This window comes from Cebidichthys violaceus, unplaced genomic scaffold, assembly GCF_023349555.1.
Source record: "Cebidichthys violaceus isolate CVI_PGR_0920_01 unplaced genomic scaffold, fCebVio1.0.p SCAF_12, whole genome shotgun sequence".
NCBI lineage: Eukaryota > Metazoa > Chordata > Actinopteri > Perciformes > Stichaeidae > Cebidichthys > Cebidichthys violaceus.
In genome coordinates, this window is record NW_027176285.1 from 8,335,007 (window position 1) to 8,353,969 (window position 18,963).

The 18,963-nt window shown below is 41.9% G+C and overlaps 2 protein-coding genes across 7 annotated transcripts in view; both read left to right on the top strand.

Moving 5' to 3' along the window:
* The window catches only part of cabp1b (calcium binding protein 1b), a 38,093-nt gene extending 28,624 nt beyond the window's left edge, over nt 1–9,469 (top strand). The window contains exons 1-8 of one of the 3 annotated variants that reach the window (XM_068706156.1): nt 1,477–1,868; nt 4,731–4,898; nt 5,791–5,821; nt 5,917–6,060; nt 6,289–6,398; nt 6,576–6,650; nt 6,800–6,872; nt 7,988–9,469. In XM_068706156.1, the coding sequence (XP_068562257.1) occupies nt 1,827–1,868; nt 4,731–4,898; nt 5,791–5,821; nt 5,917–6,060; nt 6,289–6,398; nt 6,576–6,650; nt 6,800–6,872; nt 7,988–8,013 (669 nt within the window). In that variant the 5' untranslated portion in view covers nt 1,477–1,826 and the 3' untranslated portion in view covers nt 8,014–9,469. Of the gene's footprint in view, nt 1–1,476; nt 1,869–4,730; nt 4,899–5,790; nt 5,822–5,916; nt 6,061–6,288; nt 6,399–6,575; nt 6,651–6,799; nt 6,873–7,987 lie in introns of those variants that run through there. The other 2 variants (XM_068706154.1, XM_068706155.1) reach the window with 2 other exon arrangements.
* A 1,194-nt stretch (nt 9,470–10,663) lies between these two features.
* On the top strand, nt 10,664–18,148 carry LOC137869050 (glycerol-3-phosphate acyltransferase 4-like). Of its 4 annotated transcripts, none has more exons than XM_068706153.1 (13): nt 10,664–10,762; nt 12,038–12,071; nt 13,558–13,627; nt 13,742–14,039; nt 14,166–14,240; nt 14,352–14,441; nt 14,620–14,713; nt 14,842–14,957; nt 15,666–15,721; nt 15,818–15,903; nt 15,988–16,116; nt 16,216–16,295; nt 16,790–17,391. In XM_068706153.1, exons 1-13 carry the CDS (start codon nt 10,668–10,670, stop codon nt 16,965–16,967), a joined length of 1,401 nt encoding a protein of 466 aa, XP_068562254.1. In that variant the 5' UTR covers nt 10,664–10,667; the 3' UTR covers nt 16,968–17,391. The 4 variants fall into 4 exon arrangements, with proteins under 4 accessions (XP_068562254.1, XP_068562253.1, XP_068562252.1 ...); XM_068706152.1 differs by having other exon boundaries at nt 10,699–10,762; nt 11,788–12,071; XM_068706151.1 differs by lacking the exon at nt 10,664–10,762 and adding an exon at nt 17,757–18,148 and having other exon boundaries at nt 11,508–12,071; nt 16,790–16,869.
* Nucleotides 18,149–18,963: the final 815 nt, after the last annotated feature.

Sequence of the window (18,963 nt, forward strand, 5' to 3'; positions counted from 1 at the left end):
TTGATAAGAGTGGCTCCTAGTGTTAATGAAATCCTAAGGATTAGGTATCTTTAGGATTTTCCCTACTTGAGGGCCACTGTAGTTCTCCAACACACTGGGAAAGTGAGGGGTGAACGGACGGGTATGTTGCTGCTTGCAGTCTGCAAACTCACCACTAGATGCCACTAAATCTCACACACTGTTCCTTTAAACAAGGGAACTTAAAGGGAGCCTAACAAAGAATCAACATGGCAGGTAACTCTAGCCGTTACGCTTACTAATCATGCAATATTGGCACATTTTACTTTGATGACAAAATGTATGTAACTAGATACATATGTTGTTTATGAATATCATAAATTGATTCATTTATTGACTACTAATTTGCAAAAATCGCGGTTCCGTCTCTCTGTTTGTACCGATTTCTACCAATCAAGCATGTTGAACTTCTGTTGACGCAACTCTCTCTCTTTATACGGATCTGATCATGAACTATTACACCTGTGATCCTCTTACTATAGGTACATTTCCATCCATCTGTTTATTGCACATTTTTAATTTATGCTTTAAATCCCCGAAAGGAAAAAAAAAGAACTCTTGGCTGAGGTGGAAGTAGTCAACTTTTCTTGCTTTCAAGTATATGACAATTTGATTTCCAGTTGATCCATGAGGGGTTTTATATCTCAATAACCACATATCTTGAGACAAATTTGTTGGTGAGATACATACTATGCACAATCTTGTAATGTACCTCAGGTTTGTACTTTACTTCAGGACCTGAACACACACATTTCCCTCCCGGTTGTGTTCTTCACACTTCACAGCCTAAGGAAGCTAACACTGTGTGTGTGTGTGTGTGTGTGTGTGTGTGTGTGTGTGTGTGTGCGTGCGTGCGTGCGTGCGTGCGTGCGTGCGTGCGTGCGTGCGTGCGTGCGTGTGTGTGATTGAGAGAGGGGGATGGATGCTGGGGGATGAGTGGGTATGAGAGAGTAGGGGGTGAATAGAGAGCGTGTGATATTTTTAGCTCCACAGCCCCACATCCGTGTGTGTTTAATCAAGTGTGTGTATGTGTGTGTCTGTGTGTGCGTGTGTGTGTGTGTGTGTGTGTGTGTGTGTGTGTGTGTGTGTATGTTTGGATTGGTGTATCCAGCGTGTCGCTCAGGGGAAGGTAATATGCTTGTCCGAACAAGCTTCTTCTGTCACATTCGCATTGATGGTTTGAAACTGTGGAGAGAGGGAGAGTGAGGGTAAAAAAGGGCAAGAGACGAACAGAGAAAGAGATGGAGAGAGAGAGAGAGAGAGAGAGAGAGAGAGAGAGAGAGAGAGAGAGAGAGAGGTAGAGGGGAGGGAGGGAGAGAGAGAGGGTAGAGGGGAGGGAGGAAAGACACTGTAGGAGAGAGGATGGAATGAATAAGCAATCTTGCTTTTTCTACTCCTGGCGCTTGCATCTCGCTCTGATCACACGCATGCTTCCTCTCCCTCGCTTATTTTTGTGTTGTTCTGATCCGTCCTTTGTCCTTGTTTACATATTCCCTCTTTTGTTTTAGTGTCCCTCCCCTCGTACCTCCCGGCGTCTTTGCCTGTAGGTTCTCCCGGTACACTCCTTCGTCCTCTCCCTCCTACCTCCTCTACCCCCTATGATACCTCTGCTCCTCTCCCTGCCTTGTTCCAAATGTCCTCTTATATTAGTCGATGACCCTCTGAACCCTCTTTCCCTTTCTAATCACTCCTATTCCCATGCATGCCTGGAAACAAATGCAAACACACATGCATACACTTACATACAGCCACACTAACACAGACACGGTTAGAGAGAAAACATAAAACAAGAAGGATTTTTCTTTGCAATGGGCAACTCTGTAAAGTCGCTTAAAATTTTCACCAAGAAGGTAAGGTCTGCTGTGGTCTCCTTAAATCCCCTTGACTGGTGCATGTTTGTCTCATGGTGTGTCCCCAACTTGATCAAAAGCTATTTGTACTGTCTGACTGAGTGTCCCTGTGTTTTGTGTTGCTGGAGTCCAAGCACATGGAAGAATAATTAAATAGTTTTTCAAGATAAAGCTTGTGTTTTATACTGTAGTTTCAGACAATTTTAGGAATTTACACTCTTTATTATCAACTGTGACTCTGTGGAAAACTCATTTTGCATGTTTAGGGCAGCGCTAATAATTATTTTGTTTTCTAATATATCTTTTTGTTAGATACAAGTTCCCTCTGTGGTCGTTAGTCCATGTCCGCATTCCCTAGAAACCCATTTTAGCCTTTTAGACAAAGGTCAGAGGAGTTGGTTAGTGCTGCTTGTGCTCGACCTGTTGGCTGAGGTGTAGTTGGTAAATGTGGATCATGTCACCGAAGATTAGAGTCGGGTCAAATTGCACGGCGATGCAACCTTACCAGCCAGCGGAAGATTTTTAAGCTGTTGAACCTGCACCTGCGGGATGTGACCAGTCAGTGTAAATGTTGCAAACAGGTGTTCTCTTTTTACTGCCAGATTCTATTAGATCAAACGTACCACTGGCAATGAGCCTTTTAGATGACAACACAAGTGCGCAGTTGACGAACGAGGGAAGAACATTCAGAACCATTTCTATAAAGGCTCAAGACGATGACCTTCATCTGTACAATACATCTCTTGCATCAGCTGTCCTCATCGTATCAGCGTATGCTTGTATAGACTCTCAGTGTAGCAGGCAGACGGTCCCACAAATAGGTTTTCTTAAGATCAGCAGCTGCACATCCTTGAGAAAGCACGATATGACAAGCAACTGTTGATGCCATCTGTGCTAAATAGGTTGGAGTGGTGGAGAAGTTTTTCTTTTTTGGGGGGGTTATATAACTGCAAGCGCGTGGCTTCATAGTAGTTTTTCTGGCACGATATACCCTCAGACAGCCTAGCTCCATGCATCACTTGGTCAGATTACCCAGTGGGCATCCGTTCCTGTGGTGGGGACTGTAGGAATGCATGAACTGGCATTAGAACTGGCATGGTAACAGATGGAGTGTGAAGGTCATTTGTAGAGAGTATTATACATTGTATATTTGCATTTAGTATGCTTGCATATTCATTTTTTGCTATGCATGCATGTAAATGTGTCATATGGGGACTGTAAAAGCATCTGTAGACGGGTAGCTTATGTCTGTGAGATTTGAAGCAGCAGCAAAAATGGTGCCTTGGTAATTCGCTGTGACAGTGAGTCCACTCCACTCGCTTTTAGCTGGATTTTCCTCAACTGAGTTTAATGTTACACGGCAGTAATTGAAGACTTGACAACATTTTCATGTTTTATAAGCAAGAGATGTTGCTGCCGAAGTAGATGGTAAAAGAACATGTGTTCTGCATTGAGATCAGGCCACTGCTCTCTCTAATTCAAATATTAGCCAGAGCAATGGTTGGACTTCATTTGGCTTTATTTAGAAAGGGCTTGTTTTGTCCACTGGTGAGCAGTGATTGCCGTTTTTCAATTAACCTGTAGCTTTCTCTGTAATTGGGATGACTGCTGTGAGAACTCTTTTTGCCCCCTGGTTAGTGGTCTAATGGGTGATTATAATGAAATGAGTGGCTGAACTTTAGCCTCATCTTCTGGACAACACCATTATTCTGTAATGTGCACACAAAAAAACAGAAATTCAAATAACTATCCCAGTCTTGTTGATTATAAATACACTGCATCATTCCTTTGATTCCTCTACCTTCAGACACAGCGCTACCATATTACTACCAACACATTTAGACTGTGTCATTAGTTAGAATCATAATGCTGTCAGTTAAATGTGTACTCATGTGGACTCTGTTGTTTCTTACCATCGACAAATTGGGCATTAGAGCATTTTTTCAGTTTATTACAACGTTGGTCTTATTTTTAGTTCTGGCCATCATTGCTATCGGTTATGATAATGTTACTATTATCTCACCAGAGTCAGTGTGGAGATGGGTCAGATGGGGCAAGAAACATGAGCAGTCAGATAATCTAAACCACTTCATTGGGAGATAAAAACCAGTGCGTGAGTGCGCCTGAAATGTGGTAATAATCACTCAATGCACAGGAAAACTGTGTCCACTCCACTATGGTAATTATGTCAACCAGTTGGTGTAATTGGAATGAATGTTTACAACATGTGGTTGGGTTATGATTTTACTCATCACCTTCATAAATTTGGCTAATCTGGCTGGTTTCTTGAAAACTTCTATGACGAGTGCGTGTGTTTCTCGCCACGTCTGACATTGTTGTGACGTTGCTGTTTTCCCTGATCTCGGCAATGACTTTGGTGACGGTTAGTGTGGCTGTAGCTTAGGGGATGGATTGGGTTGTCCTTTAATCACAAGGTTGGCAACAAAATGTGCAGTTGAAGATTAAGGAGCTGTTTTGTGAGGCTGTAAGTGGGACATATGCATTGTATTTTTGCTATGCAGTTAACTTCCCCATTGGCATTGTCTGTAATACGTGATGCCCTCTGCGTCACAGTGCAGGATTGTGACCTGCAGGGCAGATTCATGGATGGCATCAGTTGCTCTTGTCATGAAATTACAACCGCTTCCCACTGACTGAGGTGCTTCTCTATGACTGACCTGACTACACTTCTCTATGACTGCATGACTCTCGATTGACAGACATATGTCTGTCACCCCCTTCATCCCCCCTCCTTGTTGGCTCCTTGTTGACTCGATGCTGCCACAGTCTTGAGTCACAGTCTCAACCCCTGTCTTTGCCCCTGCTCCCATGTCTGGCCCCCCGCCTCGGATGCTGCCCCAGGACCAAAAGAAGAACTACAAAGCAGTGCAGTCCTCTGAGGAGGGGGGATCTGGGGGGGCCTACCTTGAGCCGCTAGTGGCCCTGGCCCAGAACGGAGCCACTATGCACAACGTACTGGGGCCTGCGTGCATCTTTCTACGCAAGGGCTTCGCTGAGAGCCGGCAGGCTGTACGTAAGTCCAGACAATATCATGTGCATGCCAAGAGATTAGCACACAACACAGTACACCCACAATAACAGCAACATGAGGTGAATGAGTGCAGTAATCACCTCTCACTGTAACCTCAGCACTAACAGCATGTAAATAAACGCAGCGGAAATGAGAAGATGGCATTTTTAGAATGTGAAATCTTTCCTCTTGATAGCAAGAATGATGAATGCAAGGCTGTGTGTGTGTGTGTGTGTGTGTGTGTGTGTGTGTGTGTGTGTGTCTATGTGTTATGCATGAGGCTGGATTACTCATAAGCATTGGTGGACATTTGTATCAGCATGGAGTATTACTAAAGCCGGGTCATGGTGATGGCAGAAATGCGCCTTACGTTACAATTTTCTCTCTTTGTATAATTCCAGCTGTGACAACAACATGCGTTAAGGTCTTGTTATTAAAGAAAACAGGGATGTTGAAATCCTCAGTGTAGACGACCGCTGTTTTACTGACGGTTCTGATGACAAGCTCTCCCATGGCTGTTCGTAATGGATGTAGGGGTTGAGATTGGGTCATTTTAATTCAGTGGACCTCAAATTAAAGAAACTGTTGCTTTCCATTGTCTCTGCTATATTTTATCCTGTTTCTGCTACTATACTTCTATCCGATTATTTTTAAACAGGGTGTCATAGAGTGCCAAGAGTGTGCATGTTTTTCTTCAGCAGGTGATCTCACTGATGAGCTCTTCCTCTCTGGCTGGAAGGAAACATGCTGACTCTTGGCACTCTGCTGCACATACCTGCAGTTACTTATTATTGTGCAGCCTCCTATTGTGTAAGGAATGCTGCGTAGTGGCATCATTTTGAAAATAGCCGTAGTGTTTGGATCCTAACTTTGCAGTGTGATCCTTCACAGGACCGAGAGTTGAGGCCAGAAGAAATGGATGGTATGGCACATTTCAGGGACAACAAATATTTTACAATATTCTCAAATAATGTTCACATCTTTATAACATTCAAACCCCGTCTCCCTCACTCTCAGAGTTGCGTGAGGCATTCAAGGAGTTTGACAAAGACAAAGATGGGTTTATCGGCTGTAAAGACCTGGGGAACTGCATGAGAACTATGGGCTACATGCCAACAGAGATGGAGCTAATAGAACTGAGTCAGCAGATCAACATGAATTGTAAGTAAAACTGTGTCTGTGTCTATGTTTGCATGTCTCTTATGTATTTTCTCTTCCCCCATTCCTCCAACAAACATTTAGAATCAGTTGTGCATGTCATCACTGCAGGTTTGGGTTCAATACTACAGACACTTTAAAATCAGTGCTTAGGATTCAGCATCACTACTTTTGTCTGTAAGATATACACTGAAGGTTAATTCAGCTTCCTCTTTTCAATCTGTCCAACAGTGGGAGGACATGTTGACTTTGAGGACTTTGTTGAACTTATGGGGCCCAAACTTCTGGCTGAAACGGCAGACATGATCGGGGTGAAAGAGCTGAGGGATGCATTCAAGGAGGTGAGGAAAGACATGGAGAGAAGCTCACAAAGTAGAAAACTGAGTTTGATAACAGCATTGTTGTTGACTGTTATCAAAAGTCTTTATGTACATACAAAATTACAATAATCTTAAGGATGTTCTGCTAGTTTTAGGTAATCATTTTTCATTTGTCTCTGTTTCTCTCATCATTCTCAGTTTGACACTAATGGTGACGGCCAGATCAGCACAGCAGAACTTCGAGAAGCGATGAAAAAACTTTTAGGACAACAGGTACAGAGCTGCTGGGAGAGTCTGTCCTCCTGTTTGTTGCTGTCCATCAATCATGGTGTCTGTCTGAATCTCGTCTGTTACTGCTTGAGTATCTTGCCTGAGTTTGTGTCGTGGACGTTCACACCTTCCCCACAACCTGATTTTTTCAGGTCGGACACAGAGACCTGGAGGACATCCTACGAGACATCGACCTCAACGGAGACGGGCATGTAGACTTTGAAGGTAAAGAGTCCTAAGCTGTGTGTGACACCATGCTTAGCAATTCACACAGCATAACACATTTCACTGTGCAGAGCCTGGGAATCATACATGCCTACACAAAACCTTTTTACCGTTGGTGTCTTTTTATTTCCATCATTCTGCCTCTCTCTCTTAAACACACACAAAGTTCAAAGTAAAATACTAACACGTGTGCTGATATTCCAATACCATGCTGATGGTGAGGTGAGGGGATGAAGGCAGAAGGTTGCTGTCAGATTATCTCCATACCAAGGGATTATGGCACCTCATAGATTACCCACAGAGAAAAAGATGCACAGGCTTTCAGGGATGAAAATGTCAAAAAAGGGCTGCTGTTCTCAGTAGCACAATTACACTTACATCAAAACAATTTCACGTTTCCCCTGCATTACTTATGAAATCAGTCAGCAATAATGTCCAAGCATTTGATTGAACAAGCTCGGGAAAAAAGTGTTTCTTTTGGAGTGCTAGAATGCATGTAGGTCATGGTGAGCATGACTAATATGATTTTTGAGACCTTGACCTGGGTTGTGCTTGTGTACACCTGACAAATGTACTTTAGCTGCATCACACATTTCTGTAACGGGTGGTGTATGGACCCAATTGCAGTACAAAGGACTCAGAAGACAGAGGTAAAAAGTTCAACGTTTTACTTAGACTCCGGCAGACAGGCAAACGGTTTAGAAACCGGCAAACAGGAATCAGGAGAGGAGAGGCAAAGTTCTTGGTCAGGGACGGAAGGCTAGGTCGAATAACCAGGAGGCAGATGAAGCAGGGAATCAGGGACAGGCGAGGTCGGTACCGGAAAGACAGGCAGGAGAACGCTGGAAAGACTTGCATGGCAAAGAACAATCTGGCAAAGGAGTGAGTGTGGAGCTGGTGACTATATGCTGGGCTGATTGCATGTGATGCGAGGCAGCTGTGTGCACAGGTGAGTGGAGTGAACTGACGAGGTGGGCGTGGCTGAGTTGAGTGGGGCAGAGGCAGGATCAATGGGAAATTACTGATGGCTGGATGACTGAACTGTGACACATTTCATTGAAAACTTTTTTAACTAAAGCTCTGTAAAACACTTCGTCCTTTTCTTTAATTCCCAGAGTTTGTGCGGATGATGTCTCGATGAGTTCCTGACAGAGAGTCGACATGTTAAAACACAACATGGATTCTCTGTTGGTATGGGAGAAAGAGGAGAGAGTCCAGTACAGAGTACAGAGGGATCTGGAACTTCTGAACTGTCGATGAACAAGAAAACAAAAACATATCAACCCAGCCCTGAAACTGCCATGCTGAAGCACAAAGGCTGATGACTACAGCCATGAGAAACACTGTTGATTATATGCTGCTGCTGTTTCTTAGAACATACACAAAACCAACAGCTGCATTTATGACTTTTTAAAAAAAACGCATATTTTCCTTTGGTAAAAACATTTTTAATGCTGATGTGGCTGTTGGAAAATGGGATGTTTGAGTTAGTTTGATCAAACACTATCTGATAACTGTAGCAATTAAAAATACATTTTCAACTAGCAGCGAAACCAATACATCACATTCCTCTCTAAAGCTGAGGACATCTTAAGCACAAATATGATATATGGCAATATGGAAATATTTCATGTGATCCTGTCAAAGCTGTGTTTGTGTCTTGTGCATGCTGTTGTTTCTCTCTTAACCCTACTGTAGGTTTATTATGTCCTGTAAGACTACCCTGCTTAATGCAAGCCGATATCTGTTCTGTAATTATGTGTAATGTAGCACTGATGCAGTTCTTCTTTCTTTAATAGCATTATGCCCATCATACTGTGAGATATGTAATTTTCAGTGTGCGTAACATTCCTGTTGGAAATTCTCTCTAGTTACAGTGAGTTGCTAATCTTGAATGCGATAGGCCTTTTGAACTCCATATATGTTTTATTAATTCTGAATATTACTCTGCATGAACACACACAGAGTTTGACAGATCATCTACTGATGGTAGATGATAAACATGAAAGAGCGTTAATTCTAAACATGAAAGGGAGATTCTGTTAATGCTTTCATTTGCATCAGAGAGCTTTGATAAATGTACTCGTTTATTTTGGGGTTTTGTGAGTCTACAGAGTCTTCAGAACAGTCCTGAAGTGATTTTCACTTTGGTACAACTTTTACACTTTTAACTTTAATACCTCAAAATGAATTGAACAATCAACCTCTTCCATAAACTGCCCCTAACATATACTCTAAAACCAATTTATGTATCCTCTTTTACCTTAATTATCTATATTTGTAAAGAAGAAGCATTCGCTGCTTTATGAAAAAGCCAAAGAAAGTTTACAAAAGTATTATTTGAGTCTTATGCAGTGTAGTAAGTGTATGTAGCGTTTTTTAGAAATATGATCCATTGGATTATATTTTCAAAATGGCTGCTTAAAATGCCTCTCCTGGTTATTGGGGCAGCTAAATTATTGGTTGACTGTTCATAAATGGACATGGGTTTATGCATGCTATAAAGTTGAGATATTCTTCTCAAGGGAAATCTTACTTTGTGATTTTACTTGTCTTAAGTGTTAAACTATGCATGCAAGAAATAACTGACATTTGTAACAGAGTATATAAAAAAATAAAGGTTTTTATTGAGCTTGAACTTGAGCACAGATGCATTTTCTGTAGTGTGTGTTGTATGTATTAACAGTGTTGTGAGGACATTATTTTGTCCAGACGGCCAGATTATGGGAACTCTTGTCTTTTTCTATGTGGACATTTGGGGACAAACACGTAGAGTAAATCCTTTAAAGAAAATAAGCACTTTATTAATCCCTCTTGGGTAAAATGCATTTCTTTCAGGCCCCTACGAACTGAGCTACTGATGCCTCCACATTAAATTTCGGGGTGAACCTTTTTAAGGAAACCTCATCTGAAGATCAAAATAAACTTGACCCTCGCTTGATGGGGAAAATGAAGTTAATCCATCAAAGTCTGTAGTTGAGACAGAATCAAGTCTGTGATGTTTTTAAAGCTAAAATGAGCGTGGTTTTTAAAAATTAAGAATTTCTTGAAATGTAGAATGAGGCTCATAAAAAATAAAGATGGGGACAAATACAATTCTGACTTTTACAAAAAGCTTGCTGTCAAGCGTTCTGTAATATTATAAACACACAGGCTTTTCTCTACTTAACAGAAACCACAAAGACCATCTTCACTCTAAAAAAAACCCAGAATTCAGACGATCTACTGCACTTAAAATGACCCCGTAGAGTCTTGCAACCTGGCACACTTGGTTCGTAAAAAAAACCCATAATCTACTCCATCAAAATATCCTTATTGTTTAGTCTGTACAGTACAGAGTGTAGGAAGGGAACTAAGCACATTGTACATATTGTTTGTTCATTTTATTTGGGTGCAGTAGATAGGCCTAAACCTCCTTGTGCTTGACTTTTCTGCATGAGTAGCAGTCTGGCAGTGAACACATTGATCTGTAGGTAAGCTGAAGGAGAGTCAACTGAGGTATTATAAATGCTATTATTTCATGGTTTCCATTGGTACCACATTTTCTTATTTATTTCAGCCATTTTAACCACTAGAATAATATAATTGTATGATGCTAATACTATTTTGACAGATTGATTTTTGGGCCATCCCGCTGTAATCAGATTACTGTCTACAGTGCAGTGACAGCGGCCCTCAATGGCCACCTGTTGCCAGGACGACTGTATACAACTCTGGCTGCAGTTGTAGCTAGCATGTTGCAGCTAGCATGTTGCCAACAGCCTGTAAATCCGCCAGCATAGTGTCAGAAGTCCCATGTCCTTCAGCCTGAACTGTCCAGATGGAGAACTACCTGACCACCGTCTGTCATCTCAATCCTCTTCCGGCACACGACGACTGGCGTTAGGACGGTAAGAGCTGTCACCCAGTAGCGTTAGCTAACACATTATACAGTTAGTCACGGGTCGAAGTGAGCTTTAATATATTATATAAGTTATACCTAGAATATACCTAGCAGCTCCCTGGTAAGCTAGCTTGTTACGAAACCTAATAACCAATCACACACACCGGCAGGGTAAGTCAATGTGTCCCATTAGGAGGTGATGAAACGTTAAGCATGTAAAATTATAAATTATTTGCGAATTCAAATTCGGTTGGTAACGTTAGATGAATATTAATGACAATGTGTAAGTTAAAGTGTTGTTAGATAACAGTGGAGCTAACGCTACGTAACGTTAATTAACCACTTAATTAACCCTGTGCTTGTTGACCTAACGTTAAATGATAACCTTACTGTAACGTAACGTTAATCATCGTTAATTATACGGTAATTACAAGTACTTTGTGGTCCCATAAACTAGCCAGCTAACAGTTAAACTGAAGCTGTGGGCGAGTAACTCAGAAATGTGGTGCAATTTTAATTTCTGCAAAGCATCCAGCTTTTCTACAATAAGGCAATGGCTGTCAATTTATAAAAACAGTCTTTGACTTAGTGTTGAAAAGCTGGAATAACTGTTCTGCATGCTGTCACAAAACAATCTGTGAATTCATAGAGCAAATCAAGTTGCTTTGAATGGAAAACACACCCCAGTTTTGGGGAAGTATTGCACTTTAACTCTCTTTCAATAATGCCCCTCAGTAACAGATGATCCCCAACAACAGTAGACCAGTATTAGTATTGAACTGTAGCCCAGGATGCTTGATTATATCAGTAATATGTCAATATCATAGTAATTTATGACTGAAACTATGTGGGTGAAAACCTAGCTTACATATTGGCCCTCAGCAAAGTATGATGTCACTCAAAAGGTAATTTAGAGTCAATCACAATGTAGAACAATTCACCTGAAAGGGAAGGATTATAATGTTTGTATTTTTTACGAGTGTTTGAGCTGTTTTTGTCAGATGTACACAATGATTTACTCCTGTTGTACAGTCCAGGGTCGGCTTCAGACGAACCAGAAGACTTGCCTTACAGGTTTGGGTTTCGCCGCCGTGTGTTCAGCCTACTTGCTCTCTGTGACTCCTCGGATGTTGAGCAGCATGAATTGGTTTACATTTCCAGCTGACGACCTGCTGTGCAGGTGTCTCGGCATCTCCATCACGTGTCTCCATGTCTGGTTGACTCTTCTGTTTGTCTTCATAATCGTGCCAACTGTTCTTGGAGTCTCTTTTGGTTTCCGCAGACTCTACATGAGGAGCCTTCTCAAGATCTTTGAGGTGAGCTTGGTGTCCGTGTAATGTACAATATCAAAGCCCTTTGTATTGATATGCTGTTGGTTTATTTATTGATTATACATTGTACAACATTTCGGAAAACAAATATCCTAGTAAATCTTCCATAAAATATTTTTTGCATTGTTCATCTCACTGATTTTATAAAAAGAAAAAAAAATTCTCTCCCTGTCGATGGGACCCCCGGGTTCTGTCAGCTCAGGAAAACTGACAGAGGCACAGGCCATGTTGCTGCCTCCATTTCCTCAGGAGCTTTTGAGACAGACCCCGGGGGGGGGGGGGGGGGGCTTTTAGCCATGGGACTACCATCTGGGGTAGTGTAGATACTGCAGGGAGCTTAGACTCCTGGGATGAAGTTTATCTACTGGAGTAGTTTGAGATATGGCACAGAGAACACAAGGTTGTTCCCCTCACAAGCTATTCCCCTGTGGTCCTACAGTTTTGTCAGAACTCCCCTTCTACACCCAGGATAATGGTAGTCACGATTAAAGATGAACACTTTGGGGCATATCTGTTGTCTGAGCAGGATTGCTGACTGCTTTACTAATTTCTTGATTGTTGTACTTCAGTTGAAGGCAACTGTTGTAAGGCAGTAGTCCCCCTGGAGTTGGTTCTCAGGGCTCTGGATAAAACCCTGTTTGAGCCCCTGAAGCTGGTCAGTTTGAAGTAGCTGTCAGTCAAGACTGACTTTCTGCGGAGGGTGGGATGAGCTGCAGGCTGTCTTGATTCATCTTAAAACCTGTGGTTGTACGGCCAAATATGACTTTCCTCCAAAGATCCTCTTTTTCTTTTCTCTCTGCTTTGTCAGGTCTCTGGCATTGAGTCTTGCAAAAATCAGACTTACTAGACTTTGGTTTCAACCCAGAGAGCTTAAATGTGGAGGATTATGGAGCTGGTATTCCACTGCCTTCATGTATGGTAATATTCCACCTGTGACATGGCAGCATCATAGCAACGTTAGCGCACTGATGGGATGTGTGGTATTGCTGTTTAGTCTGTACCACCCACATGGTTTTTACTATCTTAATTTAGCTCTGGGTACCTCTTTCAGGGATCAGGTGTGTGGTGTTCACAGATGGACAACAGGAAGCTTTATGTCTGGTAGGCTGGCTTTAGTGGCCTATCTACATCTGCATTTCATTATCTTGTAAAAGCTAGTAAACCTTTGGTAGTGTCAATCATCTAAGCTTCATGCAGCAGGTCTGTGAGTACTTGAGAGTGTGTCTATGTAGTGTACTGGGTCAAAACTGTGATCTATTTATGCTTGAGTAACTCTGACAACGGGTTTGAAATTGAAACTGGACCTGAATGGTGTTGAATGTGTCTACAATTTCTTTGCAGGAAAAGATGTTCACTGTTGCAGAGCTGTCACTCTGCAGTGCTTATTACTGCCAACTCCATTGCTGCTCGTCTGCAATTTAGCAATTTTGCTTTCTAAACTATCTAAATGTTTTTTTTTCTTTAAAATTAGTGGGCAACCTCACGAATGGAGAAGGAAGCAAAGGAGAAGAATCAGCAACTCTATAAACCATGTAGCAATGGTAAACAAGTACTATTTAGATATTTCTCAGTCATGAATGCTTACTGTACTGTACCTGTATTATTTTGACCATTAACTCAAATGTATGTCTTTCTACTTTTCGTTCTCATTGTAGGAATCATAGCCAAAGAACAACCATCGTCCTTGCAGCAGGAGATCCAGGAGCTTCGAGGTTCCGCCAGCTGTCTTCCCTCAGAGCCGGAGTTTGAGATGGCGGACATCTTCTACTTCTGCCGGAGAGGTGCGGAGAGCATCTTGGATGACGAGGTGACGAAGCGCTTTTCGGCCCAGGAACTGGAGACCTGGAACTTGCTGACTAGAAGCAACTACAACTTCCATCATATCAGTAAGAGACTCACTGTCCTGTGGGGCCTGGGAGTCCTCATCCGCTATGGCGTCCTGCTGCCTCTCAGGTCAGAGCAGCACGCTCAGCATGCGGGTTATGTTGCCGGGGCAGTACGATTCATCTCATCTTACGAAAGCTGTGTGAACAACTAGTTCGGTCTTTGATCCAGCTATATCTTCTTTTTTTTCTGCAGGGTTACTCTGGCTGTCACTGGCATTAGTCTACTTCTTGTCTTGACTGCTTTGGTTGGCTTTTTACCAAATAGAGAGTAAGTTTCCCACAATTCTCATCACAGTTCAAGCATGAGCCAAGGGCCCTTGAAGTATCCGTCCTAAGGGGACTGCAGTAACTACTGTGGCATTATTTTGTATGTCTTCAGGTTAAGGTTCTACCTGACTGAGAAGGTTCATCTGATGTGTTACCGCATCTGTGTGACAGCCCTCACAGCAATCATCACCTATCATAACAGGTATGTTTAATGTTGAATTCATTATAATTATCAGAACGGTAGTATTCACAGATTAACAGCTTTTTGCAAATCTCTCCATTTCAAAGAGCATAGTGACAAGCATTGAAGTGTGTGTGATGTGTAGTTGCACGTCACCAAGTTGTGTGTCTGTGTCTCAAACTAACTTGATTGATTTCAGAGAGAACAAACCAAAGACTGGTGGTATCTGTGTGTCTAATCACACAACGCCCATTGATGTCATCATCTTGGCCAATGATGGCTGCTACTCGATGGTAGAAATGTTTGTGTGTCTCTGAACATTTTCTTGAGTGTGTGTTCATAAGAATGAATGATTATGACAAACTACAGATGAGTAGAGACGTTGTTTCTGAACTGAACTTGAGTCTAACTGGTCCCTCAGGTTGGCCAGGTGCATGGAGGCTTGATGGGAATGATCCAGCGAGCGATGGTCAAATCCTCTCCTCATATCTGGTTTGAAAGATCAGAAGTCAAAGACAGACACCTAGTGGCCAAAAGGTAACAATGCATCTTCTCAGTGTTGGCGTTGCAGTCAGTCCCACTGCTGTGCAACCACTTATCATTTAAGATGTTCAGCTCAGTATGTTTTGAATTATAATACACAATATATTCCTGTAAATGTCTTTATTTGTCTTATTGTGAATGGGTGTCAAGAATCTGCACATAGTTTAGATTTGGTTTGTATGAAGTTGTGATTAAAACATTTGATTTTGGCTTAGACATTTTTATTACATTTTGACTCAAAACACAAGGTACAACAGTTTTGTACACATAATAGAAATATGTTTTTGTCATAGACTGGTCAATCAAATTATATTACATCAAACAGTCAGAAATCTTAACTGAAAGCCCAATGTTTTCTCAGTTTCTGACTCATCAGTATGTATATATGGCTGCCATCAAACAATGAAGTTGACAGTGACCATAGTCTAAAATATTACTCCTCACTCTTTGCTTTAGTGATATTTCAACTTGACATAGACTGTGGAGTAGGAATTTCATATAATGATTTGGTTTTGGTTGTTGCTATAATAGTAGCAGTTTAGATTGAATGTCATTTGTCTTGAACTCTAGGTAAGATTCTTTAGAATATATATATACGTATATATATAATATATATATATATAATATATATATAATATATATATATATAATATATATATAATATATATATATATATATTGATCACTTGCTTTGTCATTTTAGGCTAAGTGATCATGTTGCTGACAAAACTAAACAGCCCATCCTGATCTTCCCTGAGGGTGTGTATGATGATATAATTCTGCACACCTGTAGAGCGGAGCACGTAACATCTGTTGTTTAGAGTCGATAAGAGCTCCACACTGTGTCTTCAACAGGTACTTGCATCAACAACACATCAGTGATGATGTTCAAAAAGGGCAGCTTTGAAATTGACTGCACAGTCTATCCAGTTGCCATTAAGGTAGGACATGTTTTAGTCTTTTTCCTCCTCTCTACTCATTTTGCTCTTACCTACGCTTGATATGGCTTCATGTCCATCTCGCAGTATGATCCTCGGTTTGGCGATGCTTTCTGGAACAGCAGTAAGTTTGGCTTGGTGAATTATCTGCTGAGGATGATGAGCAGTTGGGCCGTTGTCTGCAGCGTTTGGTACCTGCCGCCTATGAACAGAGAGGTGAAGCTCGTTAACTCAACCTTACGAAGTTTATTCTATCTGCCGGAGTACTTTTTTCCACCTAATCTTAGCCTGTTCTGTTTTATTGTCCTTGTGTAGGAAGGGGAGGATGCGGTGCAGTTTGCCAACAGAGTGAAAGCAGCCATAGCTGCACAAGGAGGATTGGTGGATCTCATTTGGTGAGTCATTAGCCAAGTTTCCATCCAAATGCATTTCAAATGAATTTTCAAAAAATCTGCAAAAGGAAATACGATTTCTGTGCGTCTTCATCCACTGATGTTATGTGAACATTAGACGTTGGTTCATCAAGATAAATAGTATGTGCCTTTAATTCTCCAGTCAGGTGCCATTACACCATTGCAGAAGAAGAGTGCAACAAGATGATGAGAATGCCTGTCAAACCTCAAATGTTGGGGAACATTTTTTAGAAAAAACACAATTCATATAGAGCAGTCACACAAAACATAGCGTACATCCAAATACTGTTGAAGGCAGAGGCTGGACCAATAGAAGACAGCAATAAAAACATAAACAAAGGTCGGCACACTGTACAGTTGCTCCCTAAAGTGCAATTCATTGGCATATCCACAAGTGAAGTTCCAAGCTAGTGCTCTTCTTCAGACTAGTAGATCAGGTTTGATACTGTTTTCCTTTCTTTCCTGTGTGCTCTTAGGGATGGAGGTCTGAAACGAGCAAAAGTGAAAGACGCTTTTAAAGAAGAACAGCAGAAACTTTACAGTAAAGTTCTTGTAGGTGAGCAGGAAGAGGGGGACCAAAGTCACGACACACATTTGGAGGATAAAAATCAAGAAGAGGATAAAAGCAATCCAGAGTTAACAAAAGGACAATGAGGACACAGTGAACGTGTGACGTTATAAATACAAACTCTTATATCTCACACATTGAAATCATTTCTATTTTTGTTAATTGTTGAAATGTTAATTATCAGAAGTAGAAATGTGTTAAATCCTACTGTAACCGTCATTTTTACCAGACTCAGTGATAGAAACGTATTTTTATAATTTGATATTTAATTTTTAGTGGTGTAAAATCTATATTTATTTACATTTTTTGTATGATGTGAAATTAGGAGAATGGTTACACTTACAGTACAGGAAGCTCAAATATTTAGAGACATACAAATGCTAATAGGTCAGTTTGTCTTTAAGCTAATTGTTCACAGACCAAAGTCCTTCAGTGACCCAGATTCCCCTGCCTCATTTTTACTGCCATGTGAGCTTGTTGTATGTTGAAATAAAACACTGACCTCTTTGTAAAAACTTCAAAAATGATTTCAGAGATTCTTTTAGCAGGTGCACAGCCATCAGTAAAGCTGCGACCATGTTCAGTGCCTAGTACTACTACTATTGTTACATCACTGCCAGACAGTAGCAGTGCCAACAATTGTGCGTCATGTTGCTAATTGGCTCAAGGCTCTATATGTGTCTTCGCCTTAATCTTTGCTGGGCACCAGGAAGCAGCGAAAGTAAGATAAAACATTTTCAGGCCTGTTACACAATGTAAGCCATAATAACGTAGGTTTTTAGATTTGTTTGTCTCAGGTTGTTAGGAAAGTCCGTCTTAGAGTGAGGCATGGGAAATTAATAAAATGTGTTCATTTTGTTCCCTTTCTTCAACAGCAGGAGTCAGGGTTCAGACATCCATGTTGCATATTGTGGAGTGAGTAACACACATACAAAGCAGCAGCAGTATAGATACTTTTTCCATTCCCATCTTATCCTGCTCAGGCTCATAGGAATGGAGGGTTTATCTCAGCATGCATTGAGATAAATGCTTGGAATCACCTCTCCATCACACTGAACATTCAACCCATCTGAAATCCACGCAGACACTGGCACTGCAGCCTGATTAAGATTCAAACTGGAGCTGCATGTGAAACTGGACCCAACCGTATGAACCCTATCACCTGTCACAGGCTTGTCAGGTATCCTGTCCTCTCTCCATGTGACAATTGGAGCAGAGGTCTCATGTCTTCAGACCTAGATCAGGAAGATGTTAAAGTAAGAAGAGATGGAACTGTGACTATACATAAGAACATGTCTTAAATAAAAATATTTAACCAACTAAGGGACTTGTGATGATTAAAAACTGTCAATTTTAGTTAGTACCCAAATCAATCAGCCAGTCCAGTCCTCTCTTGAATGTAGCTGCTGTGATGCTGATGCACTCTGACAGGTGTCAACAAGGAGCAGGTGGGGCACGTTGGCTCCAGTAAATGGTTGTTGTGGTGTCAATGGGCCAAGCAGTGTGTCAAATTCGTTTTGTGTAATCTGTTAATCTGGGGGCGTGTCTCGTTTAAACCAAGGACCCCTCTCGGTGGTAACCACAACCAATCAGCTGTTTCCTCAAACACATTGAAGCTCACGGGAAAAACTTTTCCCCGCTCCTGCTCAGTCTCTACCCTGAACCGATTGGTAGACTTTTACCGCGTTTTGTCCCTGACTTTAATTCCTGTGCGGTGTTAATCCAGCGACGAGTGGTGTCGGAATGTCTCTGGCGGATCAGCAGTGGTGTCTCACAAGCGTCCAGGTAACGGTACAGCAAGCCAGAGGCCTCAGGGTGAAGGGGAAGAGCGGCACGAACGATGCGTACGCGGTCATGCAAGTGGGCAAGGAGAAGTCTCAGACCTCGGTGGTGGAGAAGAGCGTGGCACCGGTGTGGAGGGAGGAGGCCGCCTTCGACCCGCCGCCGCTGCTGCTGCATCAGGACGGCGGAGGAGGCAAGGAGCACGGCACGCTACACGTCCACGTCCTGCACCGGGCCCTGGTGGGTCTGGACAAACAGCTGGGACAGGCTGTGGTCAACCTGCTGCAGCTCAGCGAAGAC